Source organism: Myxocyprinus asiaticus, chromosome 5 (assembly GCF_019703515.2).
Source record: "Myxocyprinus asiaticus isolate MX2 ecotype Aquarium Trade chromosome 5, UBuf_Myxa_2, whole genome shotgun sequence".
NCBI classification, from domain to species: Eukaryota; Metazoa; Chordata; class Actinopteri; order Cypriniformes; family Catostomidae; genus Myxocyprinus; species Myxocyprinus asiaticus.
In genome coordinates, this window is record NC_059348.1 from 51,652,264 (window position 1) to 51,673,472 (window position 21,209).

A 21,209-nucleotide genomic window follows, 5' to 3' on the forward strand; every position below is an offset into this window, starting at 1 on the left:
TGGATGGGTCCTGCAACAAAGTGTATCGGTGTGTGGTGAGACGAGACCCTTAGGCACGCCTTTGATCAAGTGAAAGTGATTGATCGTCAATGCCTCCAGCCAGATGTTGCACTTGCATATCCGTATTTTTCAGTTATTAAGGATCAGTTGTATCGAGTGATGCAGAACGTTCAGACAAAGGAGGATACAACCCAATTGTTAGTACCGAAGAACCGTCATGACATTTTATTCCAGACTGCTCATTATAATCCGATGGCGGGTCACTTAGGGCAGGGAAATACACTAGACTGTCTGATGGCCCGTTTCTATTGGCCGGGCATTCGTGGGGATGTTCGCAGGTGGTGTGCGGCATGCCGTGAATGTCAGTTGGTGAATCCCGCACCCACCCCAAAAGCGCCATTGCGCCTCCTTCCATTGATCCAGGTCGCTTTCGAAAGAATTGGCATGGACCTAGTTGGGCCATTAGAGTGGACGGCACATGGGCATCACTTTGTGTTGGTTCTGTTGGATTATGCAATGCGATATCTGGAAGCAGTGCCTCTGCGCAACATCTCAGCACATAGTGTTGCTCAGGCACTCTTCAGAATAATCTCCAGAGTGGGGATTCTGAAAGGAATCCTTACTGATCATGACATTTATGTCACGTACACTACGTGAACTGTATGAATTATTGGGGATTAAATCGATTCAGACCAGCGTTTACCACCCCCAAACGGATGGCTTGGTCAAACGATTTAATCAGACACTAAAGAATATGATTCGTAAATTCATGCACGAAGATGCTCAAAATTGGGACAAGTGGCTCAAGCCCCTATTATTTGCAGTACGAGAGGTCCCGCAAGCCTCCATGGGGTTCTCCCCATTTGAATTACTGTACGGGCGTTGACCATGCGGCGTGCTCGACATCCTACAGGAAAATTGGGAGGAGGGACCTTCAAACAGCAAAAACAAAATTCAATACATTCTTGACCTGAGAGCAAAACTCCAAACACTGGGGCAATTAACACAGGAGAATTTGCTCCAGGCTCAAGAACGTCAAAGCCGGCTATATAATAGAGGTACTCGGCTATGGGAATTTGCACTGGGAGATAAAGTCCTTGTATTGCTCCCTACATCAAGCTCTAAATTACTCGCCAAATGGTAAGGGCCCTTTGAGGTCACATGGCAAGACGGGGAAATCGATTATGAGGTTAAACGAACGGATAGAGGTGGAGCACATCAGATTTACCACCTCAATCTCCTAAAACCATGGAGAGAGGCAGTCCCCATGACTTTGGCGATGGTGGTTCCGGAGAGGGAGGAGCTCGGACTGGAGGTGAACTTAAAAGCCAACAATCGAGTCACCCCGACCACCTCTCACCGTCACAAGTCACGGAGGTTTCCAGGTTGCAAGAAGAATTTTCAGACATGTTCTCACCTCTTCCCGGTCATATGAATCTCATAGAGCACCATGTCAAAATGACCCCAGGGGTAGTGGTATGCAGTCATCCCTACTGATTACCCAAACACAAAAAAAGTGGTTCGGGAAGAATTAAAGGCCATGCTAGATATGGGGGTAATAGAAGAATCCCACAGTGACTGGGCCAGCCCAGTGGTGCTGGTTCCAAAGAGTGACTGCTTGGTCCGGTTCTGTGTGGATTATAGAAATGTCAATGCGGTGTCTAAATTTGATGCGTACCCAATGCCACAGATTGATGAACTGCTCAATCGGTTAGGCACAGCTCGCTTTTATTCGACACTGGATTTGACAAAGGGATATTGGCAGATCCCCTTACCTCCCATGTCCTGTGAAAAACTGCATTTGGCTTACACCAATTTGTCACCCTTCCTTTCAGTTTGTTCGGGGCCCCGGCTACATTTCAGTGGCTCATGGACAGAATCCTCAGACCGCACGCTGCTTACGCCGCTGCCTGTCTGGACGATATCATTATTTACAGTAATGACTGGCAGCAGCACCTGCAGTATCTGAGGGCTGTCCTGAAGTCGTTGAGATGGGCGGGACTCACAGCAAACCATAAGAAGTGTGCAATTGGATGGGTGGAAGTACGGTATCTGGGCTTCCACTTGGGTCATAGGCAGTGTGGCCCCAAATTGATAAGACTGCAGCGATTGCAACCTGCCTGAGACCTAAGACCAAAAAGTGAGAAAAGTTCCTGGGGCTGGCTATTACTGTAGGTTTGTGCCTAACTATTCGACCGTCATCAGCCCGCTGACTGATCTTACTAAAAAGGGGGCACCAGATCCGGTCCGGTGGACAGAGCCGTGTCAGCAGGCGTTCACGCAAGTGAAAGCTGCACTCTGTGGCGGGCGGTTATTGCACTCTCTTGACTTCTCTCTCCCTTTTATCTTGCAGACAGACGCATCGGACAGGGGGTTGAGAGCATTACTGTCCCAGATGGTGGAAGGGGAGGAGCATCCCATACTGTACATTAGTCACAAGCTCTCGCTGAAACAACTCGATGACAGGTTGCTAGGGTGTTCTGAGTGGTCTAAAACACGCAATTTTCCCATCTTGTATACCTAATGCTCATGCGCGTTAAAGAGTTAATTGACAGGTGATGTTTGTATCTAAAATGTGATTGGCTCTTTTACCTATGGTAAGGCGGGACTTCCTTTCTACATTCGTTGACTGTTTTGTGCTAGAGCTTCTTGGTTGGGCATTCCAATTTCTCCCATTCATTTAAATGGAAGTGGCCCATCTCTGCTAAATAGTCTCTGGTATGAGCAAGAGTAATAGCAATGCTTGCCTTATTAAGCACTGTTAATTAAAGCGAAGTACACTGTGTAATCGCTTTAATATACTGGCAGCAGAGCAGTGATAAAAAAATTTTTTTGTATTATACTAATATGTTATGCATCTAAGGCATGTAGCAAAGTGCCTGATAATCTCTCTCGATGGAGATTTACTGCAAATTTATTAGCTTAGACTACAGCTTAGTTAAGGCAGCAGTTACTGGATTGTAGAGTTGCATGATTCTGGATAAACTGAGAATTTTAAGAGCAATTTGAACCTTTTTGAGAGTATTTTGCTTGTTTACCATCCAGGCTAATCTAATGAAAATAACTTGACTATGGCAAAATCTTTGCAAAATGGCATTACGTGCCTCGTTACACGTATTGCGGCAGTTCTGAGGTGAAATGTCCACTGTGTGGCACTAAAAGCAAGTTAAATGTTCTCCCAAACACATCCAGGTGTATCTGTCTGCATCCCACACAGGACAAAGACAACCCACTACATGACACTCTTACTCCAAATAACGCCCTCCTTGGATTACAAAGTGATTCTATTGGCTGAAAGAACTTTTAAAATCCTATGCAATCACTGTATGATTCATGTTGTCTTTACTATGTAAATATAACAAAGAATAACTTTTACATTTTATGTAACATATAGTATTATTAAACCCCAGATATAAATGGTGAAATTAAACATTTCTTGTTCTGTTTTCCCAGTTAGCTCACAAGCTAACCAGTTAGCCTATTAGCTTAGCATACTGCTGGCCAGTTAGCCTGTTAGCTACACAGTCCTACAGCTTCTCTTCATTTTCATCACGTTTCTCCTTACTGTTGTCACCTTCTGGTATGGCGGTAAACAGTAATTGTATTCAATATAACATTTAAGTCATATTATATTAATTTTACAAACTTATCATTTTTTTAATCGTTGTGGTTAGGGTAATGTATTGGGCTAGGGTTAAGGTTATGTTTAGGGGTAAGAATAGGTGTTGGTGTAGGGTTGCTGTGGGACACCAAACACAAAAAACAGAGTGTGTAAATTTGACATCCAACTGTTGCTAGACTTCAGCATTTCAGTTATTTGAAGAGGGCATGACTTGTAGTGGACGTGCCTTGTAGTAGCCTTGCAAGACAAGTCAAGTCATTTTTATTTGGATAGTGCTTTTCACAACACATATCGTTTCAAAGCAGCTTTACAGAAAATTATGCTGTAACAGAAAATGAAGCTGTAATGCCTGTTATATCTTAAAGTCTTCATTGAGCAAAGCAGGGCACAGACAGACCCTTCTCAACATTTGAGGTGTTTAAGGTTAATGCTCTATCGAGTTTTAAATCAACAAAACTTTCCTGCCTACCCTAAACCTTAAACCTAACCAATAGTGTCATAAATAACCAATGTGAGATGAAAACACAGTTTTTTGAAATACATCATTTTGTGTGCTTCCAATAAACTATTCTGCTCACTTGTCGTGTTCATGCGTACTCTTCAGGACTCCTACCCTGGTCCTTTGCATCGCAAGTGCAACGCTCTATCAGTTGGGCTACTGTGCAGTTTGATCAAGCATGAACAAGCTTTTAAATGTAGTTGATTAAGTAATGCAACATTAAAATGTATCGTCTTACAAGTCATGCGCTATTGTAAAAGTGTTTTGATATCATAAGATAGCATTGTGTAAGGAACAGGGCAAAAAGTAAGTGTTTATGAACTGATATTCACCATTTTACTCATGATTCATTGTTGTTGATGATAAATTAATTGCACCTCTAGTGTTCATTTCACCAGGAAACTGACATGATATGCCTACATGGAGCTACGTAAGATTTTGCAAAAATGTAGGTATAGTAAACTGTTTCTATGAGGCCCAGTTGTTACCATCATCGTAGATTTTAATATAATCGCTTTTTCCATTTTTAGAGTTTTTGGAGTGTTTCCCTTAAACTACATGCTTTCAGAGCTAATTTGGGTATTTTTCATGAAAAACCATTTCATATTATCCACACATTCAACAAAACTCACCTCAAGATTTGTCATTTATGTCATTTAGTGTTCTGTTAATTTTTGACCCTGCTTTGTTGGTAATTATGCTTTTTTGAACACTTTAAAATATACAAAGAATTATTGCAAAAGAGAAGTTTAGTGACTTGACTTTCTAAATTTTCTTTATATGTTCCTTTTTGTATTTTGTGAAAACTTTAAAAGAGAGATGACTAACCCAGCATCGCTGCTGTATCCGCAAATTAAGGCATCCTTGGATCCTTCAATTTTGTAGAAATTGTCTGTGGGGGAAAAAAAATAAATGTAACCATTTTTTTTTAATTATTATTTCCTGAGGAAAATATGAGTGGTACTTTCCCATGCAAAACTTGTCACCATGATGTCGATGTGTTGCGGGTGGTTGCCAGGGTGTTGTTTTGTGGTTGTTGAGGTTTTCTGAGTGGTTTCTAGTGTGTTTCTAGGATGTTCTGGGTAGTTTCTGGTTAATTACTGCCTCAAGTTAATAGAGTCCACCCCCAAGTTTCTATGATAATTGGGTCTGTACTTAAGGCTTGGGTGCCTCCTTCAATTTCCATGTTAGCCTCAGTCAGCATTTACTTTCTTTGCATTGTTTTTCATACAATGACAGTGAATGGTGACTGAGGCTAACATCCTGCCGAACAACTCTTTATTTGTTCCGCAAAAGAAAGAAAGTCTTGCAGGTTTGGAACAACATGAGGCTGAAATTTTTAAAGGAATATTCTGGGTGCAACACCATTTTACATTGAGGCACTTACAATGGAAGTGAATGGGGCCAGTTTTTGGAGGTTTTAAAGTCAGAAATGTGAAGCTTATAATTTTATAAAAGCACTTACATTCATTCTTCTGTTACAACCCATGTATTATATGAGCTGTAAAGTTGTTCAGTCATTGTTTTTACAGATGTTTTAGGGGTTTTAGGGTTTACAGTGTTTCGTCGTCATGGCACCGAAGTTGTACATTTGGATATACTACACAGAAAAGGTTAGTAAGAGACTTTATCACACTGAAATCATGTAAACATGCAAATTGATTATGTCTTGTAGCTATACTTTTAAAACAGTGAGTATTTTAATGTTTATGGATTGGCCCCATTTACTTCCATTGTAAGTGCCTCACTGTAACCCAGATTTTTGCTTTTTTTAAGAAAAGGAGGGACAAATCTAAATAATTTTTTGTGGTAATCAACATTATGCCACTAAATCTGTCAAATGAGCTTAACTTGTATTGTACCTTGAATATATTCCTTTAAATATCATCGTAGCATGGGGGGCATGGTCATGTGTCAGTCTGCGGGAGAGGGAGATCGGTAAGGCTCATCACCTGGCTCATAATTATTTCTAACACCTGCCTCTCATTATAGTGATGGCGGAGGGAGGCTTAAAAGGCACGCCGAAGCATCAGACGGGGAGAGAGTGTTCGCCAAGCATGAAAACCCGTACTCAGAGAGAGAGAGAGCGAGATATTGTGTTTGTTTATGTTTAGAGTGCTTTCAGTTATTAGAGTTCCAATTCCTTTGTTATTGACGGATACCATCGATTGTGTGTACAGTGCAAAAGGACAATAAAAAGTCTGACCTTGAACCTGCTTCATTGTCTCCTGACTCCTCCATTGCCCCAAACTAAGAGCTTGTTACAGTGGTGCCGAGAACCCGGCTTTGGAGGAGACGATGAAGCAGATTCAAGGTCAGACTTTTTATTGACTGGAATAGGAACTCTAATAACTGAAAGCACTCTAAACATAAACAATCTCTCTCTCTCTCTGAGTACGGGGCTGCCCTGCTTGGCAAACACTCTCTCCCCCTCTGATGCTTCGGCGTGCCATTTAAGCCTCCCTCCGCCATCACTATAATGAGAGACAGGTGTTAGAAATAATTATGAGCCAGGTGACGAGCCTTACCGCTCTCCCTCTCCCGCAGACTGACACATGACCACGCCCCCCATGCCACAATCATAAACCTATAAAGTGACGTCAACGTTTACAGTTTTCCTTAATGTTTGCATCGTATATTATGCATGATATCCTCTATAAACTGGTCGAACCTTCATTCGTTAAGAAGTCCTTCACAGAAAGCCAGGTCCTGTTGTTACAAATGAAGCTTCCATTGCCAGGGTAGGTGGAGTTAACACAGTGGGCAGGGCTACGGACACACTTCTGTCGTAAGACACCCATGAAGAGCTGTAGACCAATCAGAGCAAAGACACTGAGACAGAATACAGTAAGGATCATCACATCTGCTAGCTTTCTAACCGACTGGATGAGAGCACCGACAATCGTCTTTAGACCTACAGACAAAACACAGAGAGAAAACAAATATGATCAGCTAAAGACAGATAATGATTAGTGTAAACATGTAAAGCACGTAGAACCTATCAGAATCAATCCACATAAAACACTTTTAAAGATGATGTGTGTCACATTTTCAATGTTAAAATACTTCCTTCAATCCCAGTTTGTAATATGTAATTGCATAATTTCTGTGCCACTATAGTGTCATCAAACAGAATTGCAAAAGTGGTGACTGTTTCAAACAGTTCCCTATCTGTCACTCAATCGATGTTGTGTTAATGTAGTGACACTAGTGGTCACTCTTGGGAGCCCCAAACACCTCTGATCTTTGAGAAAAGGCCAGTGGGAATTGGTGAGTGGAATTTGCATGCCATTCCCCCGGACATACGGGTATAAAAGGAGCTGGCTCGCAACCATTCATTCAGATTTTCTCTTCGGAGCCGAGTGGTTGTATTTCAGCGAGCTGAATTCCTCCGTCGATCCATTTACCTCTACAAAAGCTGTTGGATTTATGGCGCATTACAGCGGCTTCTCACCTTCTTGCACCGGTGGAGTGCAGAGAACACCCCTGGGTGCTTCAGCAGACTAAAAGAGTATATTCTTCCTCTGAAAGAGTATATTTTCCTTCCAAAAGAGTGGCACTCACAGAGAGTGTCTTTTTAAAGATGTCTTTCCGTTCATGGACGGGTCATGTTCTCACTGTGAGAACATGACCATGGCAACGTTGCGGTCATGGCTTTCCTTCCTCAGAGGGAAAGCCACCCCAGCGGTTCCCCACCTTGGTCCTTTTACCTACGGGTTTGAAGCTGCGTCGGTTAGCACTGGGAACGATTTGGGGATTCGAATGGGAGCTGCTCGCCGGGTAACCCCCCATGGACCTCCCATTCCCCAGCACTCTTGTTTGCCCCAGTCAAGTTCTGCGATGAGATCGCCGGCTTGTCTCAGGGTGAGTTCGCAATCTCATTCGGGGCTCGAGAAGCGGATGAGCTCTTGATTGCAGCATCGGAGAGTGGGCTGGTTCAGTCTGATGCCAAGGACTCGATGGGGCTCCAACCTTCGAATGCGGTCACCCCGTCGCAGGCCGACGCAGAGATGATGGCCATGCTTGCCCGGGCGGCTGTGAGCGTCGGGCTGGAGTGGACCCCTCTGGCCCGCCCTGAACCCTCGCGGCTTGATGATTGGTTTCTGGGCGCGGAGCGCCGTTCATAGCCGCGCCCCGCCCCTGAGGTGCATCAGTAGCTCACAAAGTCGTGGTGGGCACCTTTTACTGCCCGGACCCGATCGCTGAGCTCCTCTGCTCTCGGGCAGGCGATGTCCACCAAGGCGGCTTGCGCTCACGTCGCATGTCGCAACTCGCCTGCCGCCTCCTCCTCTGGAGCCACTCACATCCCGCATGACCTCGACAGCGCATGACAGGTCATGCTCAGGGGGGAGTGGAGACTCCACCCCCAGGTGGTCCAGCTGGTTTGGAGTCGATTCGGTCAAGCACAGGTAAGCTTGTTCGCTTCCCGGGAATCCTCCCACTGCTCGCTCAGGTACGCCCTGACCGAGGCTTCCCTTGGCACAGATGCGCTGGCACACAGCTGGCCCTGGGGGCCACGCTAGTATGCATTCCCCCCAGTGAGCCTACTTTCACAGACCCTGTGCAAGGTCAGGGAGGACGAGGAGCAGGTCATCCTAGTGGCACCCTACTGGCCCACCCAGACTTGGGTCTCGGACCTTACACTCCTCGCGACAGCCCCTCCCTGGCGAATTCCCCTGAGGAGGGTTATCCTCTCTCAGGGATGGTCACCATCTGGCACCCGTGACCAGACCTCTGGAATGTTCATGTCTGGCCCTTGGACGGGACGTGGAAGACCTAAATGGCCTACCACCCGTGGTGGTAGACACGATCACTCAGGGTGGGCTCCCTCTACGAGGCCCCTATATGCCTTGCAGTGGTGTCTGTTCGCTAAGGGGTGTTCTTCCCAATGTGAAGACCCTCAGAGATGCGCAGTCGGGTCGGTGCTTTCCTTCCTGCAGGAGAGGCTGGTGGGGCAGCTGTTCCCCCCACCTTGAGGTAGTATGTGGCCGCTATGGTGGAGCACCACAATGCAGTTGACGGTAAGTATTTTGGTAAGCACAACCTGATCATCAGGTTCCTTAGAGGTACAAGGAGGTTGAATCCTCCCAGACCATGCCTCATTTCCTCATGGGATCTCTCCATGGTTCTATGGGGCCTATGGGGAGCACTGTTTGAGCCCCTGGAGTCAGTTGAGCTAAAGGTGGTCTCTCACATCCATCAAGAGGGTAGGGGACCTGCAGGCAATCTCTGTCAGTGAAACGTGCCTGGAGTTTGGTCCGAAAAACTCTCATGTGGTCCTGAGACCCCGACCGGGCTATGTGCCCAAGGTTCCCACAACCCTGTTTAGGGATCAGGTGGTGAACCTGCAAGCACTGCCCCAGGAGGAGGCAGACCCAGTCTTGTCGTCACTGTGTCCGGTGCATGCTTTACGCATCTATTTGGATCGCAAGCAGAGCTTTAGACGCTCTGAGCAGCTCTTTGACTGCTTTGGAGGACAGCGGAAAGAGAGTGCTGTCTCCAAACAGAGGATCGCCCACTGGGTCATTGACGCCATCACTTTGGCATATCACGCCCAGGATGTGCCGCCCCCCGTGGGGCTATGAGCACACTCTACTAGGAGTGTGGCGGCCTCCTGGGCTCTGACCAATGGTGCCTCTTTAGCAGACATCTGCAGAGCAGCGGGCTGGGAACACCCAACAGATTTGCGAGGTTCTACAATCTCCGGGTTGAGCCAGGTTCATCCCATGTGTTGTCAGGTACGAACAGGTAAGTTTGCGGGACAACTGGCCGGGTGTATGGAATGAGACGTTGTGTCCCTCCTACCACAACACTGAACTACCCGCTGAAACAGCAGGGACCTTGTCTCGGCTCCTCAGCACAAAACCTAAATGAGTGGTTGCGAGCCAGCTCCTTTTATACCCGTATGTCCAGGGGAGTGGCATGCAAATTCCACTTGCCAATTCCCATTGGCCTTTTCTCAAAGATCAGAGGTGTTTGGGGTTCCCAAGAGTGACCCCTAATGTCACTACATCGACACAACGTCTCGTTCCCTCCATCAGGGAACGGAGGTTACGAAAGTAACCAAGACGTTTTCCTGAACACTGCTCCCTTCTTTCATTAGTCGGACAATCACTAGTTTTGCAATTCCATTTAGTGCCGCAAGTGTTGCAGAAATGACACACTTCACCTTTCACTGTCAATGGATCTGCTGTATTATTGCCATGAAATTATAATGGTTTGTAAGGCTGAACATTTCTCTCACCTGGGATCACTGATATTGTTTTTAGAGCACGTAGAACTCTAAATGTCCTTAATGCTGATACGTTGCCGAGATCCACAAACTCTGTCACATACCTGCAAAGAGAAAACCAAATGAGAGACAAGAGTGGAACCAATGAACATTTCTTAATCAGACTGTGATTTTGTAATTCAAAGAGTTGGTTCAGATTTTCAGTGAATAACTTATTAAATTTTGGTTTGTTCCTTACATAAAACTTCAGAAGACTTTGAATATAATGCACAAGTCATATGAACTGCAATTATGGTACTTTTTTAATTTTGGTGCATTTTTGTACTTTTTGGAACTTGACTCTCCCACTATTACTCCAAGGTACAACAAGCACCTGAACACCAGACCGCATGACAACACAACATTAAAGATTGCCCCTATCTCTCCAGAGCACTTTCCACAATAATGAACATTCTGCCATAATTTACTCATCCAATTAGTAGCAGAGCATCATCTTATTGAGAGTAATGCAATAGAACAGCAAAATAAAATCTATGTATTTTACAAAATTACGCTTCCTTAAAGGAATATTCCGGGGTCAGTTAAGCTCAATCGACAGCATTTGTGTCATAATGTTGATTACCACAAAAATGTATTTGGACTTTTCCCTCCTTTTCTGAAAAAAAAAAAAAAAAAAAAAAAGAAATATAAGTTACAGTGAAACACTATAATGGGGCCAGTTTTTTGATGGTTTAAAGGCAGAAATGTGAAGCTTATAATTGTATAAAGCTCTTGTGAATTATTTAAAATTGAGAATACTTTATTTGAGCTGTAAAGTTGTTTTTTTTTTTTAGTTTTTGCAGTGGACTACTGTTCTAGGCGGATGAAAATCTAGTTGCTTGTTTTGGACTCTTTTTCACTTTTGGAGCAAAAAATATCAATATTTAATTACTTTTTAAAAATAAAGTATCGCTTTCGGTCAGCAGTAGTATGCACGTTGGAATGTTTTTCTTGCGACAGCGCTGTTTACAAGTGAGAAGGAAGAACGCTGTACAGAAGCTTTGTTGGTTTTGGTTTAGATCTGTATTTATCTGTTTCTTTACTCACAATGGTGCATTTATGTGCTCATCCTGGATGTCTCAACCGAGATTAGAATATGAGATTACATCCTTAACATCCCAATCCGAATATGTCACACGAGAGACCACATGAAGCTTACCGGAAAAAATGGGTTATAGTTAAAAAGTACTTAAATATTGATCTTTTTCACACCAAAAGCAGTCATGTCACTTTAGAAGATATTAATTTAACCGCTGGAGTCGTATGGATGATGTTTATGCTGACTGTCTGTGATTTTTGGAGCTTCAAATGTCTGATCACCATCCACATGAATTTTAAGGACCTACTGAGCTAAGATATTTTTCTATTTTTCTTCAGATGTGTCCTGCTGAAGAAAGAAAATCATACACACCTGGGATATCATGAGGGTGAGTAAACAATGAGAGAATTAAATTTTGGGTGAACTATCCCTTTAAAATAAGGTCCTACCTTTCTCTCTCATTTCAGGTAAATAAACTGATTTGGTTGAGCTGTAATGCTGGATAATTAGGTCCCCTGACAAATCCCTCTATGGATACCTGCATCGCTTCATTTTCTCTTTGTTTTCTCTTACTCTCCCTCTCTTTCTTCCTAGTGACCTCCTCCCAGTAAACTCGAGACCTCTCCTTGGTCTGTGTTTCAGCACCACGGACAGCTCCTGTGATCATTTTCATGCGGTTCCAAACCCTTATGAATTTCTTTCTTCCGTAGAACACAAATGGAGATGTTAGGAACCTGCTGTGACATCAGACCACTACCAGACCCCCTAAGACCCGAAGCAGACGAAGACTAGACTCCCTCAAGGCCAAGATTCAGACCAAGACTTAACCCCAAGTTTAGGCTGTCCATTTTAATGAACTATTGACCTCGAAAGGTCTTAGGACTAAGACCATCAGATCAAGACTCCAACTCTGGTAAAATGTTTGATTTCAAAATACAGAGTGATCTGCCTTTTCCTTCTCCATTAACATGTTTGGTAGCACTGCAGTTGTCATGACAAAAAGCTCATACTCACGCCATCACGATGACACTGAAATCTAGCCAGTTCCATGGGTCTCTGAGGAATGTGAAGGGCTCTATGCAGAATCCTCTGGCCAAGATCTTAATCAATGATTCAAATGTGTAAATGCCAGTAAATGTATATCTACAGGAGAACAAGAGAAAATTTTAACTGCACATGACTGTTCGAGCTGATTTGTGTTACTGTCCAGCCAAGGATCCAAAATGAACTTTTCCTCTCACCAGTGATGCCAATAATTCTTACAGGCCATGAAACTATATTTTTAAATTTATTTTTTAAAGTTATGCAAAATACATTTTAGTCTCTATGACAATGGGATGATTTAACTAATACCTATGCAAATTCGTCTGTCTCTGTGTCTTTCTATGAAATTCCATCTGTTACAACAAAAGACGCATTGTGATTTTGTACCTCATATTTCACCCAAAGTTTTTTTTTTCCTTATTTTATTCAAAACAATCTTCTGTTATATATTTTCTTCACACAATTTCTGTTGCTCCATCAAAAGGCAATAAAAAGACATTTATTAATTTTTTTCAATCCTGATACACTTTGGGACCAAAGCATATTTTCTTCAATTGGTGCTTTTAGCCCTGTCGTACCCTACATTAAAAAGACCAAAGCAGATTTTTTAGTTCCAAGATGGTATTTACATTATATCATCCGGTAGTGTACAGTAAAATATACAGGCACAAAAATTGCTTCTTTTTTTTTTTAAGAGTGTTTGATTTGAATTCGAATTCGATTTAAATATGAATTAAAATTATGTTGCAGTTCTACGTTAATTTTGGACCCTGGGCCACCCTGTATTAAGACCATGTCATGGATGAATTAGTGAAGACTAGCAAAACATAAAAATAACACCATTTATTTGAATATAACACCCTTGGGTGGGATTTTAAAAAAGCATGCACAAAAATTCCCTCTCTGACTTCTTTTAGTTGCATTTGGCGGTCTGTTAACACATCAGCATGCTGCATGCACTGATTCATTCTATTTAAGATCAATTCCATGCATGCATATGATGTTTCATGAGAGCTAGGTCATCATGGCTTTGTATTAGGATATCCAGAAGCATAATCAGTGAATATGCAACCTCTGGTCATCTGTTAAAATCTAGGCCAGGGCTTAGACGCTGGAAAACCAGCGCGATACAGCTTTATCTTAAATTTGACAATGTCACGCTCCTGTGGGAGTGTGCTGTAATGTTATAGCTCTTCTAAACACAACAGGAAGGGACATTATGGGAATGTGACATTTCAGATGTTGCAGGCAGTGTGGTGACAACAGGCTTATTGAAATGCAGTTCTTACCACCGCAGTTATCAGGACTCTAGCAAAGCATTAAATTAAGATGAAAGGTCTTTTTAGGATTTCAATACACATTTTAAAGCACTAATCAATGATTGTGTGTCTTTCTAATGAATGTTAACAGTCTATCCTTGTGCAATCAGCTGCTGTATGGGTTTGCACACAATCTCCATGTTGACCTTTAGCTATTAATAAATATATCTATACAGACAAAAATATGCCATTGTGATAGCAGAATTAAAAGAGACATATTAAATTATAAAAATGATAAATAAGACACTTTGTATGTCAAAAGTAAAGTGTGGAATTTCTGTGCCACTACTTTCACCTAACAGAATTGCAAAAATAATTACTGGTCAAACAAACATATAGTCCCACCCCAAACTAACGCCATTGGTTGAGTCAATCTTACTGTGATGGGCTGTTTGGGATGCTCAAACAGAGCAACAGTGTTTAGACTATTTGAGTAGATAAACCTACCAATGGCTTGTCTCTGCATACACCCAAAATAAAAAATAAAAATAAAAAATTTAAGCATTTCAGTTTTATAACAAAATTCCATCAAATTGAATCAAGTAATCTTTAACAAAAAAACAAAAACAAAAACAAAAAAAATTAATAAATGTATTTAGTTAAAAATTATACAATTTAATTTGATGGAATTTTGTTAAAAAAAATTTTTAATGCATAACTATTAAAAATAGTCTAAACTATATATTTTTTTAGTGTATTACAATATTCTGTGATTCTGTGACAAAATTACACACATCACCTTTAAAGGGACAGTTCACCCAAAAATTGTAATTCTCTCATCATTTACTCACCCTCATGATATCCCAGATGTGTATGACTTTCTTTCTTCTGCAGAACACAGACGAAGATTTATAGCAGAATAGATCAGCTCTGTAGGTCCATACAGTGCAAGTGAATAATGGCCAGAACTTTGAATCTTCAAAAAGCACATAAAGGCGTAAAATCCATGTCTTCTGAAGTGATTAATATTTAAGTGCTTTTTTACTATAAATCTCCACCTTTGAGCAGGCCCGACCAATAGGTTGCGATATGCACGAAGGAGGAGAATTTCCAAAACACAAAACAGAAGAATGTGAAAGTTAAGATTTGCAGTAAAAAAGGACTTAATCAACTTAAATGTTGATCTGTTTTTCACCCGCACCTATCATATTGCTTCTGAAGATTTGGATTTAACCACTGGAGTCTTTTATGGATTACTTCTATGCTGACTTTATGCGATTTTTGGAGATTCAAAGTTCTGGTTCACTTGCACTGTGTGGACCTACAGAGCTGAGATATTCTACCAAAAATCTTCATTTGTGTTCTGCAGAACAAAGAAAGTCATACACATTTGCGATGGCATGAGGGTGAGTAAATGATGAGAGAATTTTCATTTTGGGGTCTGAAATATTGAAAAGAGAATATAGATGTTGCTCACTCAAGGTACTTGGTCCACAGTGGAGGATCCGGCATCGCCATGAAGCAGCAGTTTGTCAAAATTGTGCACATGATGAACAAGCTAAACAAGGTGAAGGACAGTTAAGGCAATACAGTAAATAATATTAGTAGGTTTGGGTTAGAGCTAGGTTAGAATTTGGCTATTTTGATAATGGTTTCTACTTGTAGCACTCTCAGATCTGTTGGATAAGAAGTCAGCAAATTCTGTCTGCACTTACTGTAGTTTTTAGTACAAAATACAACTATAAATCACTGTTGAAAAGGCTCTATTTGACCACAGAGATCACCTTCTAACCTAACCCATGTATCTTGAGATCAACTGGAGAACTATAAATATCTGATGCCAACCATGGGTTGACCTCTAAAGCATAATCAAAGTTACTGAAACCATTTCACTGTGGCCACTACAACAAGATATGAGATGTAGCCAGAATAACTACACAGTATTTTGGAGATTTGCTAAGGTGTATGCAATTGCTTTTAACAGTCTTTTGGTGAACTTGCTGTCCAAATACAGTCTCAAGAACAGGACGTGATCTTATTTCAGTTCATTCTAACTGGCAAATATGGAAGGATTTTAGACCCACAAAGATGCAAGCAGCTGTTCCTTACTCTATTTTCAAGAGATTTTGAGATTTTAATAGAGCTGTAACCTGGACTCATTAGGGGGATTTTTAGATTCTGTGGCATTTGGGGACAGCACAAGATATCACTGGCCTAAACTGAACTGATAATAATTGTACAATTGCGATGGCAAATGATCACTCATTTATAAATAAAGCAAGAAGTCATGAAAGTATTTGGAATACTCCCATATAGGAACTTATGTATAAGAAATTGTACTTTCTAAGGGGCCATTCACACCGAACATGTTTTTGAATACATCTGCACTGTTCTTTAATTGTGCCTCTATTTAAACATGCTTTTGGGAGACATCTTTGACCGTCACGCATGCGTCTCGCTGTTTTTTCAGCATCACGTGGAGGAGCGCCACGATTTTGTGACGCTGCATCAAGTTTTAAAAAATGGCAACTTTTAGAAACATTTCTCGAGACACCTGTGTTCTGTTCCATTAATTGCGCTGCATCTAAGTTTTTAATCGCAAGAACGTGTTCAGTCTAAATGGCCCTTAAAAGGTAACAGGAATACTTTAAATTATCATATAATACACTTGTCATATAATTTGATGTTGTAAATTACTTAAAGCTTGAAAATAAACATTTCACTCCTCTCAAATTAGCTGGTGGAGAAAAAGTTTTAAATAATAAAAAAACATTTTTGTTTTGCAAAATATGATCAATATTAACTCAGAATGTGTTTAAGTTTAAATTTGATTACACTATTATTCATTAATATTAAAACAATTGTCATTATTTTTAATGTCAGTGATGTTATGGTGACATAAATACTTAAAATAGATAAATGTATTCATATAATTAATATTCAAATAATATTCATAACAATAAGTGTGACTGTGTAAAATGAGGTTAATACTGTATGGTAAATTAACTAATAAGCATACTTATTATTTTTATTAATGTATGACTCATTCATCAACCACAAATATATATATATATATATATATATATATATATATATATATATATATATATATATATATATATACACTGACAACGCAATTGTAGGATGACCCCAATGTTTATTCTGGTAAAGGATGTTGACAGTAGCTATTCTGGGATTTCACACATTGAATTGTGTTGAAACATTCATTTCTTACTGAACTGTAAGGGCTGTAATCGCTGAAACACTAAAAGGCTCCCATCCTGTTAGGTGTGACAGTACAAACACTGGACACCTGCATGCATCATGACCGAGCAGGGACATTCAAACATCTGTGCATGCAGCTGTCACGTGATGCCAAATCACTTTCCTCTTATTTCATTTGGGGAATTAGAAGAGGAATATCAGAGGATTTGTTTGCCGATGCTATGCAGGGAAGAACATTACCAAGCTGTTTCAAAAATGAGACTAATAGAATTACGATGAAGAGGAAATGGTAGATATTTTAGATTCCTCATTTGATGACATTTTTGCTTTTGATGCATTGTGATTAGATTTTCAATGTTTCAAAGGCCATATGGGAAACAGAATTGCATACCACTTCAAACTATTTTTTACATTTTCTAAAGAACATTTGAAGCCTTTGCGAGCACCACTGATAAGAGAAACCCAATGACACATTGTAGGTTTGCTTGTATACGACACCTTTCAGAATGGCACTTTTTAAGAACTGAATTTATATGATTATTAAATGCCTCACAAATGAAAACAGGAGAAGTGCAGCTGTGTTTATAGATAAAATTGTGGTCTTAAGGACTAATGTCTGCGTAAGCTATGACACACGAATCGAAAACAGTTGTAAACACACAGAATGTCATAATTTTCTCTCCTTTGCATTTCTCACATATGTAAGCAAGTAAACATTCACACATAGACAATGTTCTCCTAAGAAGATGTGAAAGGATATGAATGGACTAGAATTCGAATGGAGATTCTTCGAATGCAGTGAAAAGGACTAAATATATACAGCGCAGATGTGGCACTGAAGCGGAAGATGGCTTTTCCCTTGTTTAGTACTATAAAGGTCTGCAACAGAGATAAGAGAGACACACTGTCAGTATTCAGCAGCTCACGTTCTACAATACTCATTAAAGCAGTAGTGGTAGGCTTGTTTACATTAAAGATGGGGGCTGCTGCAGCTCAGCAGTTAAGGCACTGGGTTACTGACCATAAGGTCAGGGGTCCAAGCCCCAGCACTGCCAAGATGCCACTGTTAGGCCCTTGAGCAAGGCCCTTGACCCTATCTGCTCCAGGGGTGCCATATCATGGCTGACCCTGCACTCTGACCCCAGCTTAGCTGGGATATGTGGAAACAAATACATTTCACTGTATATATGCAAAAAAAAAAAAAAAAAAAAAAATGTATGTATAATGTGTGACCAAAATAAAGGCTTCTATTAGATGTACATCTTTAATCTTTTTGCACTCGCTTTTATCCAAAGTGACTAACAAAAAAGAATAAAAAGGCCCATATTTGCTAAAAACATGAAGTTCCATTTGACGCATTATAATGCAATCATCCGAGTTTTTGTTGGCTTAACTTGTGATAAGTTATTGAATTTAGAAAAACTATTCAGCTGAAATCAAACATATACAGTGAGTAAAGAGAACAACTCACATCGCATATTCAGCCTATTCAGATTCCCCGCATGCAGTGCAGCATGAATAAATTAGGTAAATTGCAGTTTTACTGTCTTACCTTCATTTTTTTTTACTGTTTGCTGCTTTTATTTATGCTGTTCCTTTTTTTTTTATTTATTATTTTTTTTTTTTTTTATCATTTTCAGTTATTTGACATGTTGCAATAATTGAAAGTGCATTGTTTAACTCAATGTGTTTGATGATTCTTACCATCATTGTGATTTGCATGTAAAGTGTTGAGGAAGCTTTAGTCTGAATATGATAGAGGGATCAGACACTGGCATCTGATTATCAACTGTTTATTTACCATCAAATGACAGTTTATTTGAACTCTAATATGGATGGCCCTAATTACTTCTGTTGTTATTAAAAATAAATAATAATACAGGTAATTGAACTTATTCAGTTTGAATTTAATTAGAATGAAGTTGACTGAACTGAGAAGGGCAAGTTTACTTTAAAGCATATTTAGCTGATTGGTAACACTTTACAATAAGGTTCCATTTGTTTACATTAGTTTATGCGTTTGGTATCATGAACAAACAATGAACACAATATTTACATACTGTATATTTTACAGCATTTATTAATCTTTAATGTTAGTTAATTAAAATGCAATTGTTCATTGTTAGTTCATGTTACTTCATAGTGCATTAACTAATGTTAACAAATACAACTTTTAATAATTTTTTTATTTTATTTTTATATATATATATATATATATATATATATATATATATATATATATATATATATATATATATGTTGAAATTAACATCAACCAAGATTAATAAATGCTGTGAAAGTATTGTTAGTTCATGTTAACTAATGTTGTTAACTAATGTTAACAAATGGAACCTTATTGTAAAGTGTTACCAGCTCATTCTGGTTATACTGGTTTAAGTCAACTTTATGCGCTGTTAAAACAACTTTAACTCTTATGTTGACACAACTTAAAAAATAAGTGACTGTACTGCCTTAAAATTTTAAGTATAAGCAACAAGATTCATCCCTCCTTAAAAACTAAAACAAGGGTTTTCAAACTGGGGTCTGGGGGCTGTTGGGGGTCCGCGGACAATTTCAGAGAAACAAAAATGTAAAACATTTTGCACATTTGACCCATTCTGATTTCAAAATTCTAAAAATATATATTAATTGAATTTAAAATGTTTTTCTTCTCTTCAGGTTGATACATGTTACATTCCTCTAATAATGGGCAGAAAAAAGATATGCTGTCAACTTAATACAAAGTAAATAATGTCCATAGTATATTTACATAATCATATATTTTAGTACAATGCCAGTATGTAAGGTAATTATTTAATTTAGAAAACAAAAAAGAAAAAAAAGCATGTTGCCTAATATCATACTTACTAATTTTCTCACACAGTATAAATGGGTCTTTATACAAGAAAACTTAGAGTATAATTGTCTTTATATTCTTGAAAGGCAGTCAATTTCGAAGGTATCGTCATATCTGAGGGTCCATGACTTCAAAAAGTTGGCTTCTTAAAATGTCTTAATGGCCAATTTTAAGCTAATATAGACTAACTCACCCTCTGATTTTTGAAGTAGAATGGGTCGATGTCCTCAAGCGGGACTCCAACCAATCCTGTTGGGATGTCGCCAAAGATACGAGGCAGCAGCTTCCCGGCCTCGAGGTCAGCACGGGGTTTGGGCTCCTCTGTATTTCCAGGGTCCGCCTGATAATCCTTTGCGTTCTTCGTCCTCTCTTCGCTGATCCTTTGCTCGATGGCTGCCAGAGACTCTCGAGTGAACGGCCGCAAGCCATCAGGACCCGCTGGTAAGAGCACGGTCGCCATCTTTTCATCCTGATCGTCCTGTGCTAGAAGTTACTCAGAGCTGGACGGAGGCGGCATAAGTCAAAGAGTACAAAACAAAAGTCACTTTATTTTGAAGAAATGATCAACCCTATTGAATACACAGTGCATAACTTTTCATCCATACAATTTAAAGCACAATGACTGCTGAGAGAGTCCCTTTGGAGTAACCTACAGTTAATTGCATTACTCAAGGGCACATTACTCTGTACCTCTCAAATTCATTTTACATTTATTCATTTAGCAGATGCTTTTTATCCAAAGTGACATACAAATGAGGAAAATAACAGAAGCTAATCATCCTAGGGAGGCAGTAGTAACACAAGTGCTGTAATACAAGTTTCAGAATTGTTTAGAGTAGTACCAATATCAAGGAGGGCAAGAGATTTATTTATTTATTTATTTTAAGAAGACTAAAGTGATTAGTACAAGTGCTCATGGAAGAGCTGTGTCTTTAGATACATTTTGAAGGATGTTAGAGAACCAGCTGCTCAGGTGGAGTTTGGCAGGTCATTCCACAAGCGAGAACAGTTGAAGTGAAAGTCCTGGACAGTGATTGTTTTGCTTCTTTGAGATGGCACTACAAGGCGTCGTTTGCCCAAAGAACGTAAACTTCTGGAGGGAACGTAGAACTGAAGTAGTGAGTGTAGGTAGGGGGGTGCAGAGCCAGTGGTTGTTCTGTAAGCAAGCATCAATGCCTTGAAATTAACGTGAGCAACCATTCGCAGCCAGTGCAAATTGTTTTGTTTTTTTTACATTTTTAAGATTTACACGTTTCAATTTAATAACAAAATTCGATCACATTGAATTGTGTAATTTTTTACAAAATTAAATTAATAAAACTTAAATATTTTGTTTTTTTATTTAATTTGATTAAAGATTACTCAATTCAGTTTGATGGAATTTTGTTATGAA

The 21,209-nt window shown here is 40.0% G+C and overlaps 1 protein-coding gene across 1 annotated transcript in view; it reads right to left on the minus strand.

The window, feature by feature from the left end:
- LOC127440671 (sodium channel protein type 4 subunit alpha-like) overlaps nt 1-20,276 on the minus strand; it is an 86,742-nt gene extending 66,466 nt beyond the window's left edge. The window contains exons 1-7 of the mRNA XM_051697404.1: nt 20,010-20,276; nt 17,720-17,838; nt 15,212-15,301; nt 12,446-12,574; nt 10,366-10,457; nt 6,793-7,035; nt 4,950-5,013 (exon numbers count right to left, since the gene is read on the minus strand). Of these exons, the coding sequence (XP_051553364.1) occupies nt 4,950-5,013; nt 6,793-7,035; nt 10,366-10,457; nt 12,446-12,574; nt 15,212-15,301; nt 17,720-17,838; nt 20,010-20,276 (1,004 nt within the window). The remainder of the gene's footprint in view (nt 1-4,949; nt 5,014-6,792; nt 7,036-10,365; nt 10,458-12,445; nt 12,575-15,211; nt 15,302-17,719; nt 17,839-20,009) is intronic.
- Between the last annotated feature and the right edge of the window lie 933 nt (nt 20,277-21,209).